The sequence below is a fragment of the Vidua macroura genome, chromosome Z, assembly GCF_024509145.1.
Source record: "Vidua macroura isolate BioBank_ID:100142 chromosome Z, ASM2450914v1, whole genome shotgun sequence".
NCBI lineage: Eukaryota > Metazoa > Chordata > Aves > Passeriformes > Viduidae > Vidua > Vidua macroura.
Genome location: NC_071611.1, coordinates 59958926 through 59978455, shown reverse-complemented (window position 1 = coordinate 59978455; position 19530 = coordinate 59958926). Strand labels below are relative to the sequence as shown.

General features: G+C 36.3%; 1 protein-coding gene across 7 annotated transcripts in view; it reads left to right on the top strand.

Moving 5' to 3' along the window:
* Window positions 1-19530, top strand: part of TMEM161B (transmembrane protein 161B) — a 51865-nt gene that overhangs the window by 3247 nt on the left and 29088 nt on the right. For 6 of the 7 annotated variants that reach the window (XR_008441207.1, XR_008441206.1, XM_054002869.1 and 3 more), the window contains exons 2-5: window positions 5248-5351; window positions 9832-9912; window positions 14317-14414; window positions 16094-16250. Coding sequence is in view for 5 of the 7 variants with exons in the window: in XM_054002869.1 (XP_053858844.1) it covers window positions 5248-5351; window positions 9832-9912; window positions 14317-14414; window positions 16094-16250 (440 nt within the window). In the remaining 2 variants the exon portion in view is untranslated. Of the gene's footprint in view, window positions 1-1633; window positions 1696-5247; window positions 5352-9831; window positions 9913-14316; window positions 14415-16093; window positions 16251-19530 lie in introns of those variants that run through there. The other variant, XM_054002871.1, reaches the window with a different exon arrangement.

Genomic DNA, 19530 nt, shown 5'->3' with positions numbered 1-19530 from the left:
TGCATTTTTATAAATGCTCTTGTTCCGTCCATGAGATTTCTGTAGCAATAATGTGATTTGCCTAATGACCATTAGTTCTGTAATCTTTGTACTTAGAGAGCCTCAGTGGTAAATGAAGCAGGACTGTCAGATAAAATGCTATTCACTGGCTAAAGCTGTTTGGTTTCAAACAAATCACCTTGTTTCAAAGGGAGTCATGCACATCTGAACTCTGTCCATGCAGCAGTTTATGGCTCTTCTTTGACTCTGCGGAAAGACGCTGGTCAAGAGAGAAGTGACCTTTGGGTGCAAAAGACTCTGTGAGGGTGAGCAGTTAGGTGATATTATTTAACACCTTGTATATTCTTCATGCCACTTTAAGCATCTTCTTTTGTAAACAATGGTAGGTGCATGAAAATTCTAATTCAGGGAAGCCTTGGTCATGAGACTAGAACAAAAGTGAAAATCTGATTTTTTTTTAAAGAGTTCTCTTGGCATAGATTTCTTTTCCAAAATTAGCTGTATGAATGTCTGATTTCTACAAACCATAGGATTTGAACTGCCTCAGATTGCTGATTATCATAATGACTATAAGTATTCTGTGAAAGTAATCCTTTTCACAGGAAGCATTCACTTTAAGATGTTGCACAGCAAGCTCACTTTTCTTTGGCTGTCCTATATAATATTTTCTACTGTTTAGGAAACAATTTTGAATTGCATTTATGTTTCAGGAGAACACTATTTTGCTTTTGGGAGCTGGAGCTTTAGCATGGACATAAACATAAGGAGAAAAATTTGCATATGAAGAAAAATTTATATGGGGAAAAGTCTCATTTACAGCAAAAGCAATAACATGTCAGCTATCAAATGACATTTCAAAGTGGATTTATCTTCCAGACTTCACAAATACCATTTCACTTTTAAAATTGCGGGAGATACGAGTATTTGTTATATTCTCTTACAAATATTGGTGGCCACTACTGTTCCAATACCTTTTCAGTTTCTTACTTGAAAAATCATCAGCCATGTTAGTGTGTTTGTGTGCTACCATTGAAAGATATTGTTATGCCCTGTATTAACATCTGTAGAATACTCAAGTACAGTTGTGTTAAAATCTTATTTTTACAAGGCTTGCCACTTCAGAAAGTAAGCAGTGGGCATTAAATTTCTGAAGGTGCAGTTGTGAATGGGATTCTACCAGCTGTTTTTCAGTCATGCAGCTGTATCCCTGACCTGGTGCATATAGCAGTTGGCTTCAGCTCAAGGCCCTCGTCTTGTAATGGGGGAGATGGTTACTATATGAGAACAAGTAGTTTCAGAGTCCTGTGTAAAGCTGGGTATTTGAATTATTTGTAATAGGTAGATAGGTGGTAAAGGGAAGAAAAGACGGAAACGCGTGCCCTTTTACTACAGGTAAGGAGGAATAACCTTGGGCAAGGTCAAAATAAGGAGACTGGAGTGGTGTCTTTGCATAATATAATCAGCCTTGTCTATCTTTGTACTTCATGTTCTATAAATTATTTTATGATGAAAAGAAAAATGTTCTTTAGGTAGAAGTACTTTTAAAAATTTGTTGTTTTTTTTTTTTTTGTTACTGTGAGATAGCCATTGGTGTTTTATAAGTACACTTACTGTGTAGATAAAAGTATTGTAACTTTATCTTAATTGCTTATTCTTAGATTTTGTCCTTCTACTAATCAGCAACTCTGTCTCCAGGTATGTACTATAAAAGACAGTGAAAGCCAAAGTCCAGGTTATACTTTGTTCAACCTTACACTTATGCATTTTTGGCCTGCCATTTCTTTCCTACCAATTTTAAGAAATCTCTCAATCTTCACTTTAGTGTAACTGCTGAAAGTATTCTTGTGGACCACTTATTGTGTTCTTGTTATGTTTTATTTAAAACTTTTATGTAAAGTATGTTCAGTTATTCAAGTAAAGGTAGGAATGCCATGGTTGCTGGAGGATCAGGAAGTGAACACAGTTCTCAAGATGTCTAAGACATCTCTCATCAAAGATCTTCCTCTGTGGCAGAAACACAGCCGCACTGCAGTTTATTAGACTGTGTTGTTGCTGCATGGCTGTACCATTTCAGTCTTGTTTTTGAGCAGGAGGTTGCTTGCCAGCCTGTGTTTTGCAGAAAAACTGATTTACATAGTCAACTTTAGTCCCCATGCTTCCCAGTATTAGAGAGATTGACAGAAATGTCTTTGATCAGCAGAATACAGACCTCTATCTTGTGTCTTGAACTTGGTTTCAAGTTTCAAGCTGCAAAGCCTGAAGCATGATAGGGACATGGATGTATGTGGAATCAGTGTTGAAAACGTTATGAAATGGTTTCAATTCCACAAACTATTCTCTAACTGCAGATGCTTCATTTAATCTGTGCAGCAGTTCCTCATCTCTTAACAGTGAGTAGTGCTTCTCTTAGTTTTGAGTCAACGCAATCACTGATTGTGTGCTCATTACTTCAACACAGATCAGGTGGTGGGTTCCCGAGTTTGTTTACCAGAGGTCCTCAAAACCCCCTGTGGTGTCAGCTTTGCCATTGAACATCTTCTTCCTCAAACACATACCATTCTATTTCTCATACTCTAGATTTTTAAAGTTGTAGATTTCTGACTAAGATCTGACTCCTGTGTTCTCTAATTCAGAGTATGCAAGTAGAGGATGTAAGATATTGGTAGAAACCAGCACCCAATCTTCATTTATGGTTCTGAGATGAGTTGTTTTGAATTTAAACTGATACTAGTGTAAAGTGAAGATTCAGAAGTGTGGGGAAGACTGGATCTAGACAGAGCCTGAATTGAACCCTGTATTTGGGGATGGAGGGAAAATGTGTTCTAGTGTTGTAATATGGGGTGGTTTGGGGTGTTGTAGATTTTCTGGAGTGTGTTAGTAAATCTACAAGAGTGTAAACACATCCAGGCAAAAAGGTAGAGTTGGCAAAAAGTCTTGCTGTGCACATAGCATGTTATTTTAACTCACTGTATCATCTAACATGTTCCTGTGACTAGTGTTCTTGGTAGATTGCAGGAAGATTAATGCAGTGGATTTTTAAAAAATTTCTTGTGACAGCTTTTCTCTATTAGTATATTGCTTGTGATTGATTACTAACCTTCAGGAATTGAGAAAAATGCCCACATATGGCATGTATGTGTATATATAGATGTATATACATTTTAAATTGCTTAAAGTGTAGAAAAATACCAGAACGTTATTAGGATATTTCCTCCACCAAATCAAAATTAAGTTTAGAGATACAATTGGGGTTTTAGATTTGGTTGGTTTTTTTTTTGTTTTTTTTTTTTGTATTTTTGTTTTTTTGTTTTTGGTTTTTTTTTAGGGGCTTAAAACTTGCTTATTTTTATTTGTACACTGAAAGGTTTGTAGGTATTTCTGGTTTTATCAAATACATCAGTAACTTTATGGGAATGAGCACTATAAATTTAGGCTAGAAAGGGGTATATAGGGTGCAGAAAGACATTCAGTGGCTAAGAGAAATTGTTCCTAATGGGTTCTGTTCCAATGTGCAGCCTTTCTTTGAGTAAGGAAATTAGTTTATGTTGGTAAACTTTTAAGTAGTCTCTTGAATTGTGAGTATTTTAACTCAGCTAGTAGACCTGCTGCCCTATATAAAAATAACTGCCTCGATTTGCATCTTCTTCCCTTCTCTTGCCTTGAGTTAAGGCAATTTCTTTCACTTACAGATAGGAAGCTCTATAGGAGTAAATGAAGAGACATATGGCATCTGGTTAGGCTGTGCTTCTAATAAATATGTTACTCTAGAGAAGTATTAATTAAGTTCACCCTGAGAGAGTGAATTCCGAGAGTAATGGCTTAGTAGAGAGGCTAGATGAAGGGACAGTGATTTCTCTCTTATATTGGGTGGAAGTGGTTATAGGGCTTAGTGTGAGATGGTCAGAAGAAGCATTTGATTTTTAAATGGTTTATTTTAAATGGTACCCAAAGAATATATACTTCCTTAGCAAATTAGTAATGTAAGTATAGCATATATATTACGCATGCAGCTGGTAACACTTTTTCATTAAGACTGCACTTCCCTTAGCTAGAGAGCTGGTGGGAGTTGGTTTGAGTAATGTATGTGCAGAACTATGCACAAGCCTGATATCAGTGATATAGAACATAAACAAAAGTGAGGTTTTACTTTTTGAGGTACCTCAAGGAGTTGATGGCACCAAAGTGTAGAAGCAGTAGAAATTCCAAGGAGACAGAAGGTGAAGAGACTCTAGAGCACCAAAGAAACTTGATGGTATCTGACGCCCTCCAAAGGTGTTACTTCACAGTATAAAAAAGTAGCACCTCCTTTTATTGATACATGGCACTTTTTTACGAGACATATGATAACATATTGAAAGTGTTTATAAATACTTAAATGATAATTTGTGCTGTCTCTGTCTCCCTCAATCATGTTGAATTACGGATAATGATGTATATCCAAAAACATTTCATCTGCCTATGTTTTTTAATAAAAGCAGTATCTGCACAATTTGTGTTTTACTGAAGGAGAAAGCACTGAAGGAAGAAAAGAATGCATGCACTTTTCTTAGTGCATTATTTAGGATGAAAGATTATACTGCTCATAGGGAGGGAGAAGGTTGATGTAGAGTTGTAGGTTACCAGCTCATTGCATAGCAGGTATCGATAGCAGGGATTTGGCTTATGTGACCATGGGACTCTCTCTTGAGGTGCAAGGACTGCTAAGACGGAGCAGTATCCACCTGACCAAGTGGGACAAGAGCATCTTTGCCAGTAGTCTGGCCAAACTGGTGTTTAGACTAGGACTTCTCTAAGTCTCTAAGGAAAGAGGTGATGACCCTCAAATCAAGAGGAAAAGGTGGTGCACTGAGCTGCTAAAGTAAGGATGAGGATGATGGGGAGAGGAGTCCTTGAAAATGACTAATCAGAGAAGATAGAAACCCACACATGTAGGTAAACAAAGAGGAAATATCTGTACATATATAATGAAGCCAGCATTATGAGGGGGAGGATCTTAGACCTCTTCAGGGAGATTAGCTTTGGTGACCTGAGAATGCCTTTTCCCTCTGATGAAGTTTTTAAGTGATTGTAGCAAGTTCTAGAGAATTCGGTTTTAAGTGCTTCAATATTCTGCCTCCTCACTCCCCCCATTCCTCCCCAGTGTATCATGCCTGTTATGCAGACTGTTACTAAATTTTTTTTTTTTAAAGATACTTCACCACTTTTCTAAAACACATACTGACTTGTTATTAACTTACTTCTCTACAGGGTGTGATAGGTGTACAGTTGGTGGTTACCATGGTAATGGCTAGTGTCATACAGAAGATCATACCTCACTATTCTCTTGCTCGTTGGCTTCTCTGTAGTGGCAGGTAAGATAAGTGTGAATATGGTAATGCAATTATGCATCAGAGTAGTAACAGTAAAACATACTGATTTTGTGTAGAGATTTTTTAAGTAATTGACTTTTATTAAATTTATTACCATAGCATTGTTACACTTGATTTGTGGGCTCAAGGCAAAATGACAGTGTTGCTGCAAAAGAGCATACATGTTTGTTGCTATTAATTGTATCAGTCATAAAGTTAATTGTTGTTCAGCTCTTACATTTAAGGTACAAGGTGCATCTTTTAATATTAAAAACCTGAATTGAATACAATACACTCAAGAATAAAAGGATTTTCTTTTCCTCTTTGTTGTCTCTGTGTTGTTGATAACCTACCTCCTGATTAGCCTTGCATATGAAGAGTGCTTAGGTATTTATTCAAAATTCTATTCCTTTTTAATATGTCAAATGACAGGATTAGTATAAATTTCAGTACGCTACTTCCTTGTAACAATAGATCAAACAGACATAATGAGTTGCAAGGGGAGCATTCCCTGTGTGGCTGTATCCATAATAACAATGAAAAACAGCAGCTGTTTTGAATATAAATCAGTATGTTAAATATTAAAAGAAATCACAGATACTGTGTTTTTTCATTTGGTAAGAAGACCACTTTGTATGATTAGCAGGTAGTGTGCTGTCTTTTGTAATTGTTAAAATTTTGAGAATATCAGATCCTTACTGCCTGCTTTCTGAAGGGCTATCGTTGAATAATAGTGTATTCCATAGGACTATTAACAAGTCGTTGCATTGACTTTTTCCTCTGCTTCTCATAATTATCAACTTGTTCCTTTTTAGTATTCCAGATTTCATCACCCATCAAGTTGCTAATTAAAAGTGACTGTAAATGTTGTTTAGGTATATGTTAGATATAATAGAAAACAGTAATTGTCAGGTGGACAGCACAAACAGGAATCATCCTCTTAATTGTTGTGTGAAGTTTGACTGTTAACCATATTGGCAGGGTGTTGATCACCTTTCTTGTGCTCTAAAAAGAACATGACACTAATGAATATGAAACTGCCTACCATTTATTTTTAAGATGTGTCACTATGAGAGTCTATTTTATCTGCAATTATCCAAATTGCATATTGTACCTTTTATGTCTAAGATTGATGTAAACTTTTATTTGAAAATTTAAATATCTAATTGCTTTTTCAAAATAATTTGTCACTATAATGCCCATGTTCCTCATTCTTGTGAAGTTTTCACTCATTGTATCCTTGTTTTAAGGCATGCCATGTGCCAGTGATAGGGAGAAGTTTGCTATTCAAATATTTTTCAAATCCATTTCTCCATTTATCTTTGTGCATCTGCAGATTGATAAATGCTTCAAGCAGGATTTCAGCACTTGTGCTTAGGTAATTCTGCTCTTACTGAAGTCAGTGGGAATTTTATTATTGCCTTCCATGTTAGTAGCCTATTACTGCTTTTCAATTTTCTTTTATTTATCTGGTCGCTATTTTAGTGCATTGTCATTTCAGGCACTCTGAATAATTCCCTGAATACAGGAATTGTATAAATAGTTAGGAATAATCCTGTGTTCTAGAAATAAAAATAAGTCGGAAGATTCACTGCAACAAGAATCTGAATTTTAATGGCAGAAAGAAAAGCAGTTATTTTCTTAGTTAATGTGATAAACTATCTTTTATCTTTAACCTGTTTCTCCATAGTGGTGTCTTTTTGCCAGCGATATTTGACAGACCTGTGTGGGTGGTGGTAGAGGGTTTTATACACGTAAGTGTGCAGGTACAGGCACACTCCTAAAGCAGTCCAGCTGTCTAAGGAAAAATTACCACCTTCTCTGTCTTACATTTGTTAGTAAACATCAACTAGTCTTTGGTATCCAACAGTGGTTTTTAAGTGACTTTGTTTGAATATCCTGCTTCCAAAGGATTGGCAGGCAAGATGGATCTGAAATGTCTGTAGATATTCCTTGCTAAATGGGAGGGAGGATAAACATGTTATCAGACAAGACAGAAACATTAAGTGACTAGTTTGTTTAAAGATGGTTGTTTGTGTTTATGGCAAGCCCGTTAAAAGGAAACAAAGACTTCTCAAAATCTAAAAGAATTGTTAGGACAGACAGACTTCAGGTAGTTACTTGTTAATGGAATAAATAGCTATCATTGACTCTTGAAAAGCAACTTAAACAAATTTGTTAAGAAATACAAACTTTTTCAATCAGTGCTATTTTCAGAGCTTGAATACAACTAAATAGCTTTATTGAAATATTTGGCAGCCTAAATATCTGCATAGGCCTTGCATCATTTTTAACTAATAAAATATTCTCTACCAAAACATTGCTTTTAAGTCACTCAGCTATTTCAGCTACTATGTTTTCAGGCCATGTCAGGATCCAGGAGAAAATGGACGTTTTGTTGTAGATTCGTTAATGATCTTTATTCAAATTAACTAGGGCATATCTGTGTGTCTGTTGCTATTCAGACTGATTTGGATATGTCAAAGCACAAGGTAATCAGTTCTGGGATTTCAGTTTTAAGCTTATGTAAGCTAAAACAGATATATACTACTTTTTATTATCTTTGTGAAAATGTTTGTTCAAGTCTTTTGGTTTTGAGATTTTAAATGCAAGGTATGTAGGGTTTATCAACTGAAAAATAACGAAACTCTTTATATTATTAGTTGTAATTAGATATCACTTGCATTGTTGTTTTGTAGTATAATTAGGAGCAAATTGTGGTATAATTTGTGGCTTGATTTGTGTTGGCATGCTACACAGAAGAAGAATTTTGTCTGTTCTACTGCATTAGGTACCATTTCTCTGTCTGTGCAGGAAACATTTTGAAAAATTTCTTTACCTCATAGGTGGCTTTCATCATTAGCATCCCAAGTGCAGATAAGGGTGATGTGGTAAATGACAAAACAGGAGAATATATCTGTGATTTTTCGCAGTTGCTTTGGGTCATGTGAAGGATAGAAGTTAACATCTCCAGAGAAGTTGAACTTCTTGGATTAAAAGCTTGTTTCTCTGGTTTATTTGTGTCTCAGTCTTAAAATCTCTTTTGCTGCAAAGTTTGCAAATCACAGATTCCTCAACTGTACTACACATAATAAAAATAAATTAATGAAATAACTTTCACTATTACTTATACAAAATTCAGTTCCTTTTTTCCCCATCCAAAACTGTGTTCATTCCAAATTTGTAATATTTGCTGTTTTCAGTTTTGGAACTGGCAGTGAATTCCTTCAATGGAAATTTGCAGTTGGAATAGTTTGATGTACTGTTGGCTGATTCTAGCATTCTTTTCTCTTGAAGAGTTCCCAAGATGAAGGAAGCCTTTCTAAAACAAAGCTGGGAATCAAGTATTATTAAATGGTTTGAGACTGTTTGAGTTTTGATGCCTTCCAAATTTGCCTTTGCTAACTTTTTGAAATTGGATCTGACATCATCTCTAATTCACCAACATGGATGTGAATGGTCCTACTTGGTGAAGTTTTCTTTATGTGTGGTGGTAGTTGTGGATTCCTTTATCATGTATTGACCTGTGTCACCATGGGTGACAATTAGCGGCTTACTACTTCCACACATACTTCTCAAGTCTGTCCATGTTAATACTTGGTCTCCTTTACCCCGCAGCATTTCAGAGTAGAGATCATAGTGACATGTGGAGATCATAGTGACTTCCTGTATTTGGACAGTAACCTTCCTGTGTTTAATGTGGAAAAGGCTTGTTTCAGCTACTAAGGTTTTTGCCATACTTAGAAATTTAGGTAAAATATACCATCTGAGACACTTAACCATCTCCGTTTGTCCTCTTCAAAATTTCCGTGCCATTTCTTGCCTTTTAAATGAATGAGCAATGAATGCTGCATTGATCTGTGAAAGTGGAAAGACTTACAGGTCAACTATGTGTAAGTTAGTGATTTTTTTAATAGCACTTTTTCTAGTAGAAGTTGAAGATATCATTGAGAAGGTGTTTAAGGAGAGGAATGTTGATGTTATGATTTCATCTGTTTAAGAGAAAACATTTGTAATGATTGTTAGATAATAGATATTTCAGATTCTGGAAAACTACTGGGTTTGGCAGGGATATAATATACTTTATTAAGTTGTTTAGAATATGGTTCTAATGAGTAATTGTAATGGTATAATTATTCTAGTGAACTTTTGCACCTTATATGACTGTGTTTGCTGTATTTGATATCTTTAAAAGTTGGTGTTTAGAGACCTGAAGGGTTTTCATGTGAATGACAAAGTGGCAAAGCTTTTAAATTATGTATAAATGCTTCATTTGCTCTAGAGAACCGAACTCTAGATGTTGTTCAGTTCAGGCAGGTTTTTTGTGTGCCATTACTGGCACACAAAGGTGTCTTGCTTAGGAGTGATAAATGACACGTGTCTTAGTAAGTATAGAAATCTTGTGTTGTGATACAGTTTTTTTGAAAGCCATGCTCTAAATTGCTAATAATGGTATTGTTTTACTTGTTTTACTTATCTTTAGCTTGCGGTGGTATCAACATCCCACTGAAGAAGAACTGCGGATTCTTGCAGGGAAGCAAAGAGGGAAAAGTAAAAAAGATAGGTAAATACTTGTTTTAAGCTTGTCTTCCCCCACCTTTTGGGTTTTTTTCAGTATGATATGGTTCATCTAATAACTTTGCCAGCCTTACTTTTGTCTTAGCATGAGTTAAAAACTGCTAGTTGCAAATGACTGCCCTGCTTGCATTAGTTGTCACAGTTCTTTATCAAAACATGTTTTTTCAGTTTAACAGAGCTGGATATTCCCAAATTGTGCAGAACTGGTTCATTTCTGTCCACAAAACGGTCTGTGAAATGCTAATTTGATGACAAGTTTTTTTAATGAATGTATGCATTTAGATAAAAATTGTGGAAACAAATCTTAGGATTGTAGCTTTTCATCTTGAAGTGAGAGAAGAAAGATTTGAGTATATTAGTTCAAAATAGGATTACGATAAGCCACTGTTCTTAACACAGCTGCAAAAAAGGTAAATGGGCTCCTAGGATGTATTATATGAAATGTTTCTTGTGAAGAGAGAGGGAAATATTAATTGTCTTGAACAAAACACCAACGTAGAACTTTCTCTGGATTACTGTGTACAGTTCTGATCGCTTCTGTTCAAGAAAAATTAATTTTGTACGTGAACAGGTGAAGAGAGCTTCTAGGATCATCCAGGAAACAAAATCTGTCTTACTCAAGGGGGCTAAAAGAGCTGGGCTTGCTGAATCTATCAAAAGACAACTGAGGGCATGGAATAGCTGTCTATCAGCTTAAGCTGGAAATAGATTTCTGGTATTCAGACATGAAGTTCTAAACAGCCATACCAGAAGTACAGCTGCATCAAGAACTGGGACATCTTGAGGTGGTGGAGCTGGCCATGTTGATGAAATATGTCTAAATTGGCTTTGTTTAGAACCAAGCAACTCACTCTGGTTTTCTTTTTGGCAGCACAGGAGGTTTTTTCTAGTTCTGTTTCTTTTATTCCAGTATGAACTCTCTTATAAATCTTAAGATGTGAATAAATTTCTGCACTGCTCATATAATCTCTTAATTGTAATCTAATTTTTCTTCCTGTTTCTTAGCTCTTAAGTGGCATGGTTAGCAATCATATTTGCCTCATTTAGGTTAGAAAAGACCTCTGACATCAACCTTTGATCACATGTCAATTGTGGCCCTAAGGGCCACATCCAGTCATTTCTTGAAAACCTCCAGGGATGATGACTCCACCACATACTGCCCAAGAAGGGCAGCCCATTCCAATTCCATGACAAAATTCCTCTTGAGTTCCATCCTGAATCTCCCCTGGCACAGCTTGAAGCTTGGTCCTCTTACTCTGTTAGTAGTTAACCTTAAGAAGAGCCCATCCCCCACTCAGCTATCACCTTCCCTCAGGCAGTTGTAGAGAACAAGAACGTTCCCTGTGAGCCTCCTTTTCTCCAGGCTGAGTGCCCCCAGCTCCTTCAGCTTCTCCTCATCTAACTTGTACTCCAGACCCTTCCCTAGTTCCATGGCCATGGACTTGCTCTAGCACCTCAATGTCTTTCTGGTTGTGAAGGGCCCAAAACTGAAAACAGGATTCTAGGTGTGACCTCAGCAATGCTGACTACAGAATACAGTCGCTGCCCTGGTCCTGCTGACCACATTATGTCTGACGCAAGCCAGGATGTCTTCTTGGCCCTCTAGGGCTGTGCTGGTTTATGTTCAGTCACTGTTAACCAGCAGCCCTAGATCTTTTTCTGCTGGGCAGTTCTCAATGACTGCCCCATCCTGTAGCATGGCATGGGGTTGTTGTGACTCAAGTGTAGGACCCAGCACTTCGACTTGTTGAACCTCATGCCATTGGTGTCAGTCCATCGATCCAGTCTATTCAGGTCCCTCCCCAGAGCCTTCCTGCCCTTCAGGAGATCAACATTCCCATCCAGCTTAGTGTTTGGAAATTTACTGAGGGTGCCCTCCATCCCCTTGTCCAGATGATCTATAAAGATCTTGAACAGGATGGGGCCCAGTACTGAGCCTTGTGGAACACTGTTAGTGACCAGATGCCAACTGGATGCAGCATCATTCACTCTCATTCTCTGGGTTAAGTTGTTCCTTGTAAAGTAGTAATTTTTTTTTGCAACATTCCTTAAAATTAAGAATCTCTTTTTATCTTAACAGTTTTCTGTGACAAAAATGAGGCAAAATAATGAATAATAGTGAATAAGAGCATAATTTATAATTATCCATGTAACCAGTGATAATTATTCATATGTGAAATAACTTCAATTATGTAATTGTAAGTTTAAGTCCACCAGTAGGAGTCTTAAACTGAAAAACTGAAACTTAAACTGAGACTTAAACTGAAAAACAATTGCACTGCCACATAATAATTGTGCCTTTGCTCTTACTGCCTTTACTCAGCCTTGCCAGTCCTTTGCAATAGTAGTAGTAGTGGTTGTACTAGGGTGAATGTTAACCAAAAGGGAATATAAAACTTCAAAGAAACTAAAACAGTAATGTGGAGGCTTAAATTATGTTTGCTTTGCTTGTTTAACAGCTGAATGAATAATAAATTAATTTTTAATGAATGAATGTGCCTCTGTGTCCTTGAAAGAAGTAACTCTTGTTCGTTACACATAGTTAAGTGGGAATTTTCCTGTTGAGTTGGTTTGGATTTACTGATTTAGGTTGCACAAAATGGAAAGTACATCTTCCAAGTCATCGCAACAAGGAGATGTGAAACAGATAGTGTGGGAGAAATAAGGATGTATCTGTTTGATACTCCCCATGATAAAGAATACTTTGCAAGATAAAGAATCTGCTTTGTCAAGACCATAGTCTTGCAAAGTGTAATACTTGCTCCTTAAATACACTCTCAGCCTGAATTAATTTAAAGAGAAATGATTAAAGGAGATACAAGGAGCTTGCTTGAAAATTTGCCTTAAAAACAGCTGTAGTGTGAAATTTTAGTTAATTTTATTCAGTGCATGTTACTCTTCAGTGTATTATACTGTAGACTTTAGGAGCACAGCAGTATTAGTCAGGTTTCCTGCTTCTGAATAGTTTGTATTATATGAAATTGTTAGGCTAATGAAAAGGTCCATAGATACTGTGAATTACTTTGAACTACAGCATTCAATGGTACTGCGTATGTTCTGTCTGTACCTCTTGGATTGTGGGGCCCTGGGATAATTAAAGTGTAAGAGCACCAAGTTCTGTTGATCTGAAATGGCTTCAGTGGTAAAAATGCTCATCTCACTCAAGATGGTAGTACTCCTGGATATAGGCAGTAGGAAAATAATCAGGAGTACAGCTGCAGGCATGGAGGTACACAGGAGCTTGCAGGTAGTCTAGTCCTTGGGCAGTGTTTGGGACTTCTTGTGTAGATTCGCACAACTGAATTTTTTGAGTAATGCTTTAGATTCCTTCCTATAGTTTGTCCATTAAAATTCTTGTGCTTCTGCTTATACTAAGCATTAATATAACCTGAGAATTGTTATTAATGTTTTCTGCTTGTATTTTCCTCTCACATATGAGCTAAGATGAAAGCATTCCTGAAAACTAAGTTCATGATTGATTTGATTTCATTTTAATGCTTATATCACAATATTTTGTTTTCCTATGGAAAATCTACCTCTCCTTTCCTAATTTAAGAGGTAGTATTCTAAAATGTGGCTGTTTATTGTTTTCTTCTAGCCTTTTAGAGGTTTTAAGTTTTAGGTATGAATTTTTTTTAATCTAACAAAACATTTTCTGATCTCCTTTAATGATTTTTTTTTAATAGTGTGAGAAGGAAGTTTTACATTAGTTACTAATGCTGGTCTACCAGATCAAATTCTTTAACTTTGTTCATGTTCTTTTAAGAGTCTGATGGGTTTTTTAATTTGAAGTCTTTTAGTGTGACTTAATTTCAGGGAAGTGAAAATCGTGATATTGGTATAGTTCGAGAGCTCCAGATGAAAAGCACCTTTTGTTCTAGATACACATCTTTTTAGATTAGAAAGATACCTTAAATTGGCTTCATTTGATGGCTAGTAGGTTGGACCATTCAAGGATCTAGGTTAGTTTAGCTCATGTGATATACCTGCTTGTTGTGACAAGAAGGACTAATGCAAGTTTTTTTTTTCTTTTTTTGACCTTGGGAGCACCCTGTAGCTCTGAATAGAGAAAATCAGTGGGCTGAAATAAATACTGTCCCCTGGATCTTGACCCAATATGTGCTCAGATTGAAGCATCTGGAAGCCATTTAAATCCATACTACAGCAGTATGTCAGAGTTTGTCAAGTTATAGCTGGGATCCATTGACGTACCTGGTTGTTTTCAAAGATTTGAACTTTAAGTACTACTTTTAGTTAGAAATATAAAAATATTTCTATTTGGAAAAAAGAAATCTGCATTTTTCTAAAATTTGAAATGTCATTCTGTATTGAAAAAAATTATTTTGTCATACCCATGCTTGTACTATCTATTTCTTTATTTATTTTACAGAAAATATAATGGTCATATTGAAAACAAACCCTTAACCATTCCAAAAGATATTGATCTTCATTTGGAAACAAAATCTGTAACAGAAAGAGACACTATTGGTAAGAATATGCAAACAATAATACATTATTTCCAATATATCCCGATTCTTTCTATCGAGTGTTTATTTGTAATTAATGCTGAAATATCTTTTTTGCAGACAATGAATTAATAGAAGCAAAACTGGTCATAAATGAGAAAGCAGGTAGTAGGGCTAAGTCTCTTTTCATGTTCTAAGTGACATTTAATAGCAGTGTTGTGGAAAAGGATGAGTAGATGAAATCCAGCATAAAGCACAACTATTGTATCAGGTGTCCATAGCAATATGAGACAGCATTGAAAGAAATACATAATTGTCTATTCAAAATAGAGTTTTTTAGCTTTGTACAAGAAAATAACAATTGGCAGATGTCAAGTCATACTTTCTACTCATCTAAAATAGTGTATGTGCTGTAGCATTGGAGCCTAAGCCCTTTCAGCCATACATCTCAAGCATTCAGGTAAAATGCTTAAAAATGGCAAGTGACAGTAGAGAAATATGCAGCATTAAGTGTTTTGGAAGGTACTATTATTTTTTAGATGGTAATTTTTTATTATTAAATCATAATCAGTCATTCTGTTACAGAAAGGTCATATATGAGTATGTACGTGATACGTATTTTCTTTCTACCTACATTTCTATATTTATGTGTACTATGGATGCATATAGAAAGAAGGGATGTATATTCTTATGCAGGAGACTTCTCAGCCTAAATTGTAGGCGATGGCATTTGCGTAACTGAAATGAAGTTTTTGAAGTAAATAAAGAAAGCAGTTACAAGTTTCAATTAGTATTACTTTCCTGAAATTATGTCATGTAATTATCAACCTGAGTGATACAGGATAGGGTTTGACTGTGTTTAAAAAGTAATATATACAATTTGTTTGTAAATCTAACCAGATTGTTATTTCAAAATAAGTGTAGGACTTGGAAGTACTTAAGTTTGCCCAATTTCATATCTTTGCCAACAGGTAGCTGTAGTCAAGTCAATTAAGTTCAGTAATGTTTTCTTGCTTTCAGATTGTGTACATGTAGGGAAGGTGTTTGAGGGAGACAATTTATGTTCTTACAAATGGTTCTTTGCAGTTTCCATCACCTGTGGGAACTCTTGCCATAACATCCAACCTGTATGCAACACAGTATGATCCCTGGAATTTTTACAGTGAAGTTTACACAACGATTATTGCTTTATAGGATGTATTAACAAAATCTCAATGAGCAAACCATCAGTATCTTAGATGGTGGGGTTTGTAAAATAAAAAGAACTGTTTAATATAACAAATGATAGCCAGTGAGATCTCAATCTTTAACAAAGGGTCAAAACAAGCCCTCTTACCTGGAATTGCAGCCAGACTCAACTGGAAAACTGTTCACTCTCTGTGTTGTGAAATCAAAATTAAGTATGCTTTTTGGATTTAGGTTGTTAATGTATAAAAGCTGAGGTGATAAAATAGTAAAACCTCATAGCCTTATGAATTTGAGTAGTTAAGTATTGGATAACATAAGTAAAGAATGAAGTTCACATTGTTGAGTAACTTTTTTCATTGTTTCATTTCACTTGGTTGATCTTGGTCTACCTAAATTTCACTTTAATACACTTAATACGCAACTGAAAACCTCTTTTACTTGCTGCTTCATTCTATGTACATCAGCAACTGCCTTAAAACATGCCTCTAACATTCACAAACTTATATTTTTCAGCATTGCATTACTTTCCGGAATATCAGTGGTTGGTGGATTTCACTGTTGCAGCTACAGTTGTGTATGTGGTGACGGAAGCCTATTACAGCATTATGAAGCCCTCACAAGAAATGAATATCAGCATAGTGTGGTGTCTGCTTGTCTTGGCTTTTGCAGTGTATCCTTTTCTGGTTTGTTGAATCCCCCTCTACCTATTCCAAATAGTTTACACCATTCTGCAATTCATACAAATCTTCATGCCACTGATAGGTGGGATACAAAAATATTTGGCATTTGGAAAAAGGATCCTGTAAACTAATGTCATTGTTGAATAATGTATATGCTGTACACGCTCTTTGCAAATGCTGGTATCATTAGCTTCCTAATAATAATACCAGACCATTTAGGAGAAAAATATATGTATGCAAATATAGTAAGTGCTCATCTGTAGTATGTAGTGGTTCTAAACTAACTTGATTTTGCTCAGTTTGGGAATCAGAAATAGTTACATGTACAAAAAGTACAGCTTTTGAAGAAGTTTGGAAATGTAGTGTGCTTTTTTTTTTCCAATATGTTTAATCTGATGCTTTCTGATCAGAATAGCACAGTGATGTGTATACTAGTTTATTGCAAAAATACATGAGTGAATTCATAATTTTAAAATACATTCAAGGTATTCTTACAGAAAATCAAGTATGTAGACAGTTACAGGAACTGAGCTCTGTGAAAAGTTAAACTCACCTCTGAAACTGAGGGAAACAGAAGTGGAGTATTTAGGAAACAGGTATTATCAAACCATAAAGTGTTTGTTTTGTTATGGAGAAGGCAGTTAATTTAAAATTTTTTTTTACTGGAGAAAGCAGTATCAGACATAGTTGCTTGCATGGTAATTAACCACATACAAATCCAGACACACACTTTAGGGAGGAAAGTTGCAGTTTAAAGATATAATTGGAGATAAAGCAGTGGAATGGAATAAGGGCTTTTAAGAGAGCAGATTATAGATAGGTGAACTGGAAAGTGAATTGCTACATCTCCTCTGCTCCTTCAGCAGCTGAGAAGAGATAAAGTGCTAAGTTACTCTTGAATATTCAAAATTGTTTCCTCTATATAAATGCTAGCTTTAGAGATTCTTAATGTGTTGTGGTTTGTTCAGCTGGTTTGTAATATCAGCAGTAGCTGGTGGTGTTATGTAAAACCTCGAACTCTAATGTTTGGTTACATTTGGCTAAGAGTTCTGACTATGCTTCATGCTTGCCTGTCCTTGTCCTCCACACAGTTATCAAAATGTGTCCTGCCTTTATAGTATGGACAGGAGTGCTTTTCGAAGTAGACTGAAGCATAAATCATAGAATTTCTCAAGAATTTTTTCCTTGTAATGTATAAAAACTTGTTAGACGAGAAAAGTCAACTCACATTTGGAAAAAAGAATGTCAGAAGCATGCTTCCAGATCAGGTATTTCCCCTTAGACATGTCAGTGAACAGATCCATGGTCCAAAAGGTAGTTTTTCTAGTCTACTGTGAGAAGAAAATCAGTGTCTGGCTCTTGGCCACCTTTTAATTGTATTAAAGATATAGTATAGGTAATATATAATTGTTACTGCACATCCTTAGTTTTATTTTTTTGGTGTGACGTTGGGAATTTTAGTTTAGTCTTTGCAGAAGGAAGGAGAAAGAGGTGGCTACTGTTTGAAAAATCAGAAGCCGACATATTTCACAATGTTTTTAAGGATGAGGGGGAATTTAATAGAAATAATGGAAAAAAATCTTCTTATACAAAAGCCACAATGTACTCTTAGATTTATTGGTGACAATGTGCTTCATCTCTCATATCTCAGTAATAGTCAATTTAAACAACACTATAGTAATTGCAATTCTAGGTGAAACAGAGCTGTGAATTATATATTGTAGGAAAATCTACTGCAGTAACACTTTCTTACCATGGTTTTGTACCCTGTTCTATCACTGCTTTCATTTGGTCATCAATTCAGATGACCAAATATTCAAAAATTTTTAAGTTGCCTGTCAGTGTAAGACTTTTGTTTCAGTAGTGTGAGTGTGCAATTAGCTGTTAGTCTGTGCTTAATACCTGTATGAGGAGTTAGTAGCAATGTAGAAGGATGCAGTACCAGGAAGCACAGTCTAAACCTTATATTAGCCTTAACATTTCCATAAATATGATAACATTCAAGACATTACAGCTTTTTAGGTGAAGGAGGTACAATACAGAGGGTATTGGTAACAATTCCTGTGGTCACTGGAACCTTTATTTAAACTAGATGAGGTTTCAGAAGAGGTTCATTCCTTTGTTGTGACATCAGGCTTTTGGGATGCAGAGAATACTTAAAACTTACTCAACTACTCACTTACTCAATAATGTCAAGACCAGAAATGATTCCATGATAATGGAAGATCCAGAAAAATTTGGTTGCCTACATATTTTTGATGGAAAGCAGTCAACATGATATGTCAAATATAGAGCAATTTTGTGTTTTGTTGACAAGTGTTCCTTCTGTTTCATGCCAGTGTGTTGAGAGGTGAAAAGTTGTACTAAGGATACAAAGCAAGTTTGCAGATGATGAAAACTGGAGGAGCTGTTGACTCCCTTGAAGGCAGGATGGCCCTGCAGAGCAACCTTGACAAATTCAAACCCAAAGAGATACGGGCAATCACCAACTATTCTAAGTTCAACGAGGGAAAGTGCTGGATTCTGCACCTGGGATGGGGCAACCCCGGTTGTATGGGCAGACCAGGGAACAGGAGTCTAGGAAGTAGTGCCATGGAAAAGGACCTTGTGCTGCTGGTTGACAGAAAGTTGAGTATGAGTCTGCAGTGCCCTGGTAGCCAGGAGGGCAAACTGGCCCAGCATGGCCAGCCAGGCAAGGAAGGGTATTGTCCTGCTCTAAGACATTCAGCTATTAGAGAGTGTCTCAATAAGCCACGAGGATGATGAAGGAGGGGAAGCTGTATGAGGAGTGGCTGAGGTCACTTGGCCTGTTCAGCTTGGAGGAGATTCATTGCAGTCTACAGCTTCCTTATGAGGGAAGAGGAGGGGCAGACACTGATCTCTTCTCTGTGGTGCCCAGTGACAGGACTCGAATAAATGGCCTGAAGTTAAGACAGGGGAGGCTTAGATTGAATATTAGGAAAAAAGTTTTCACACGGAGGGTGGTTGGTCACTGTAACAGGCTCCCTAGGGGAGTGCTTACAGCACCAAGCCTGACAGAGTTCAAGAAGCATTTGGACAGTGGTGTAAGGCACATGGCGTGATTCTTGGGGATGGTGCTGTGCAGCCCCAGGATTTGTATGATCCTATGGGTCCCGTCCAACTCAGAATGGTCTCTGCTTCTGTGAATTCACAGTTTTCATGTGTTTTAGTAGGAACAGAAGAGGGATCTTTTTCACTTCAACATATGAACTATAAAATTCAAGAATTCCATAATCACAACAGTTTAAA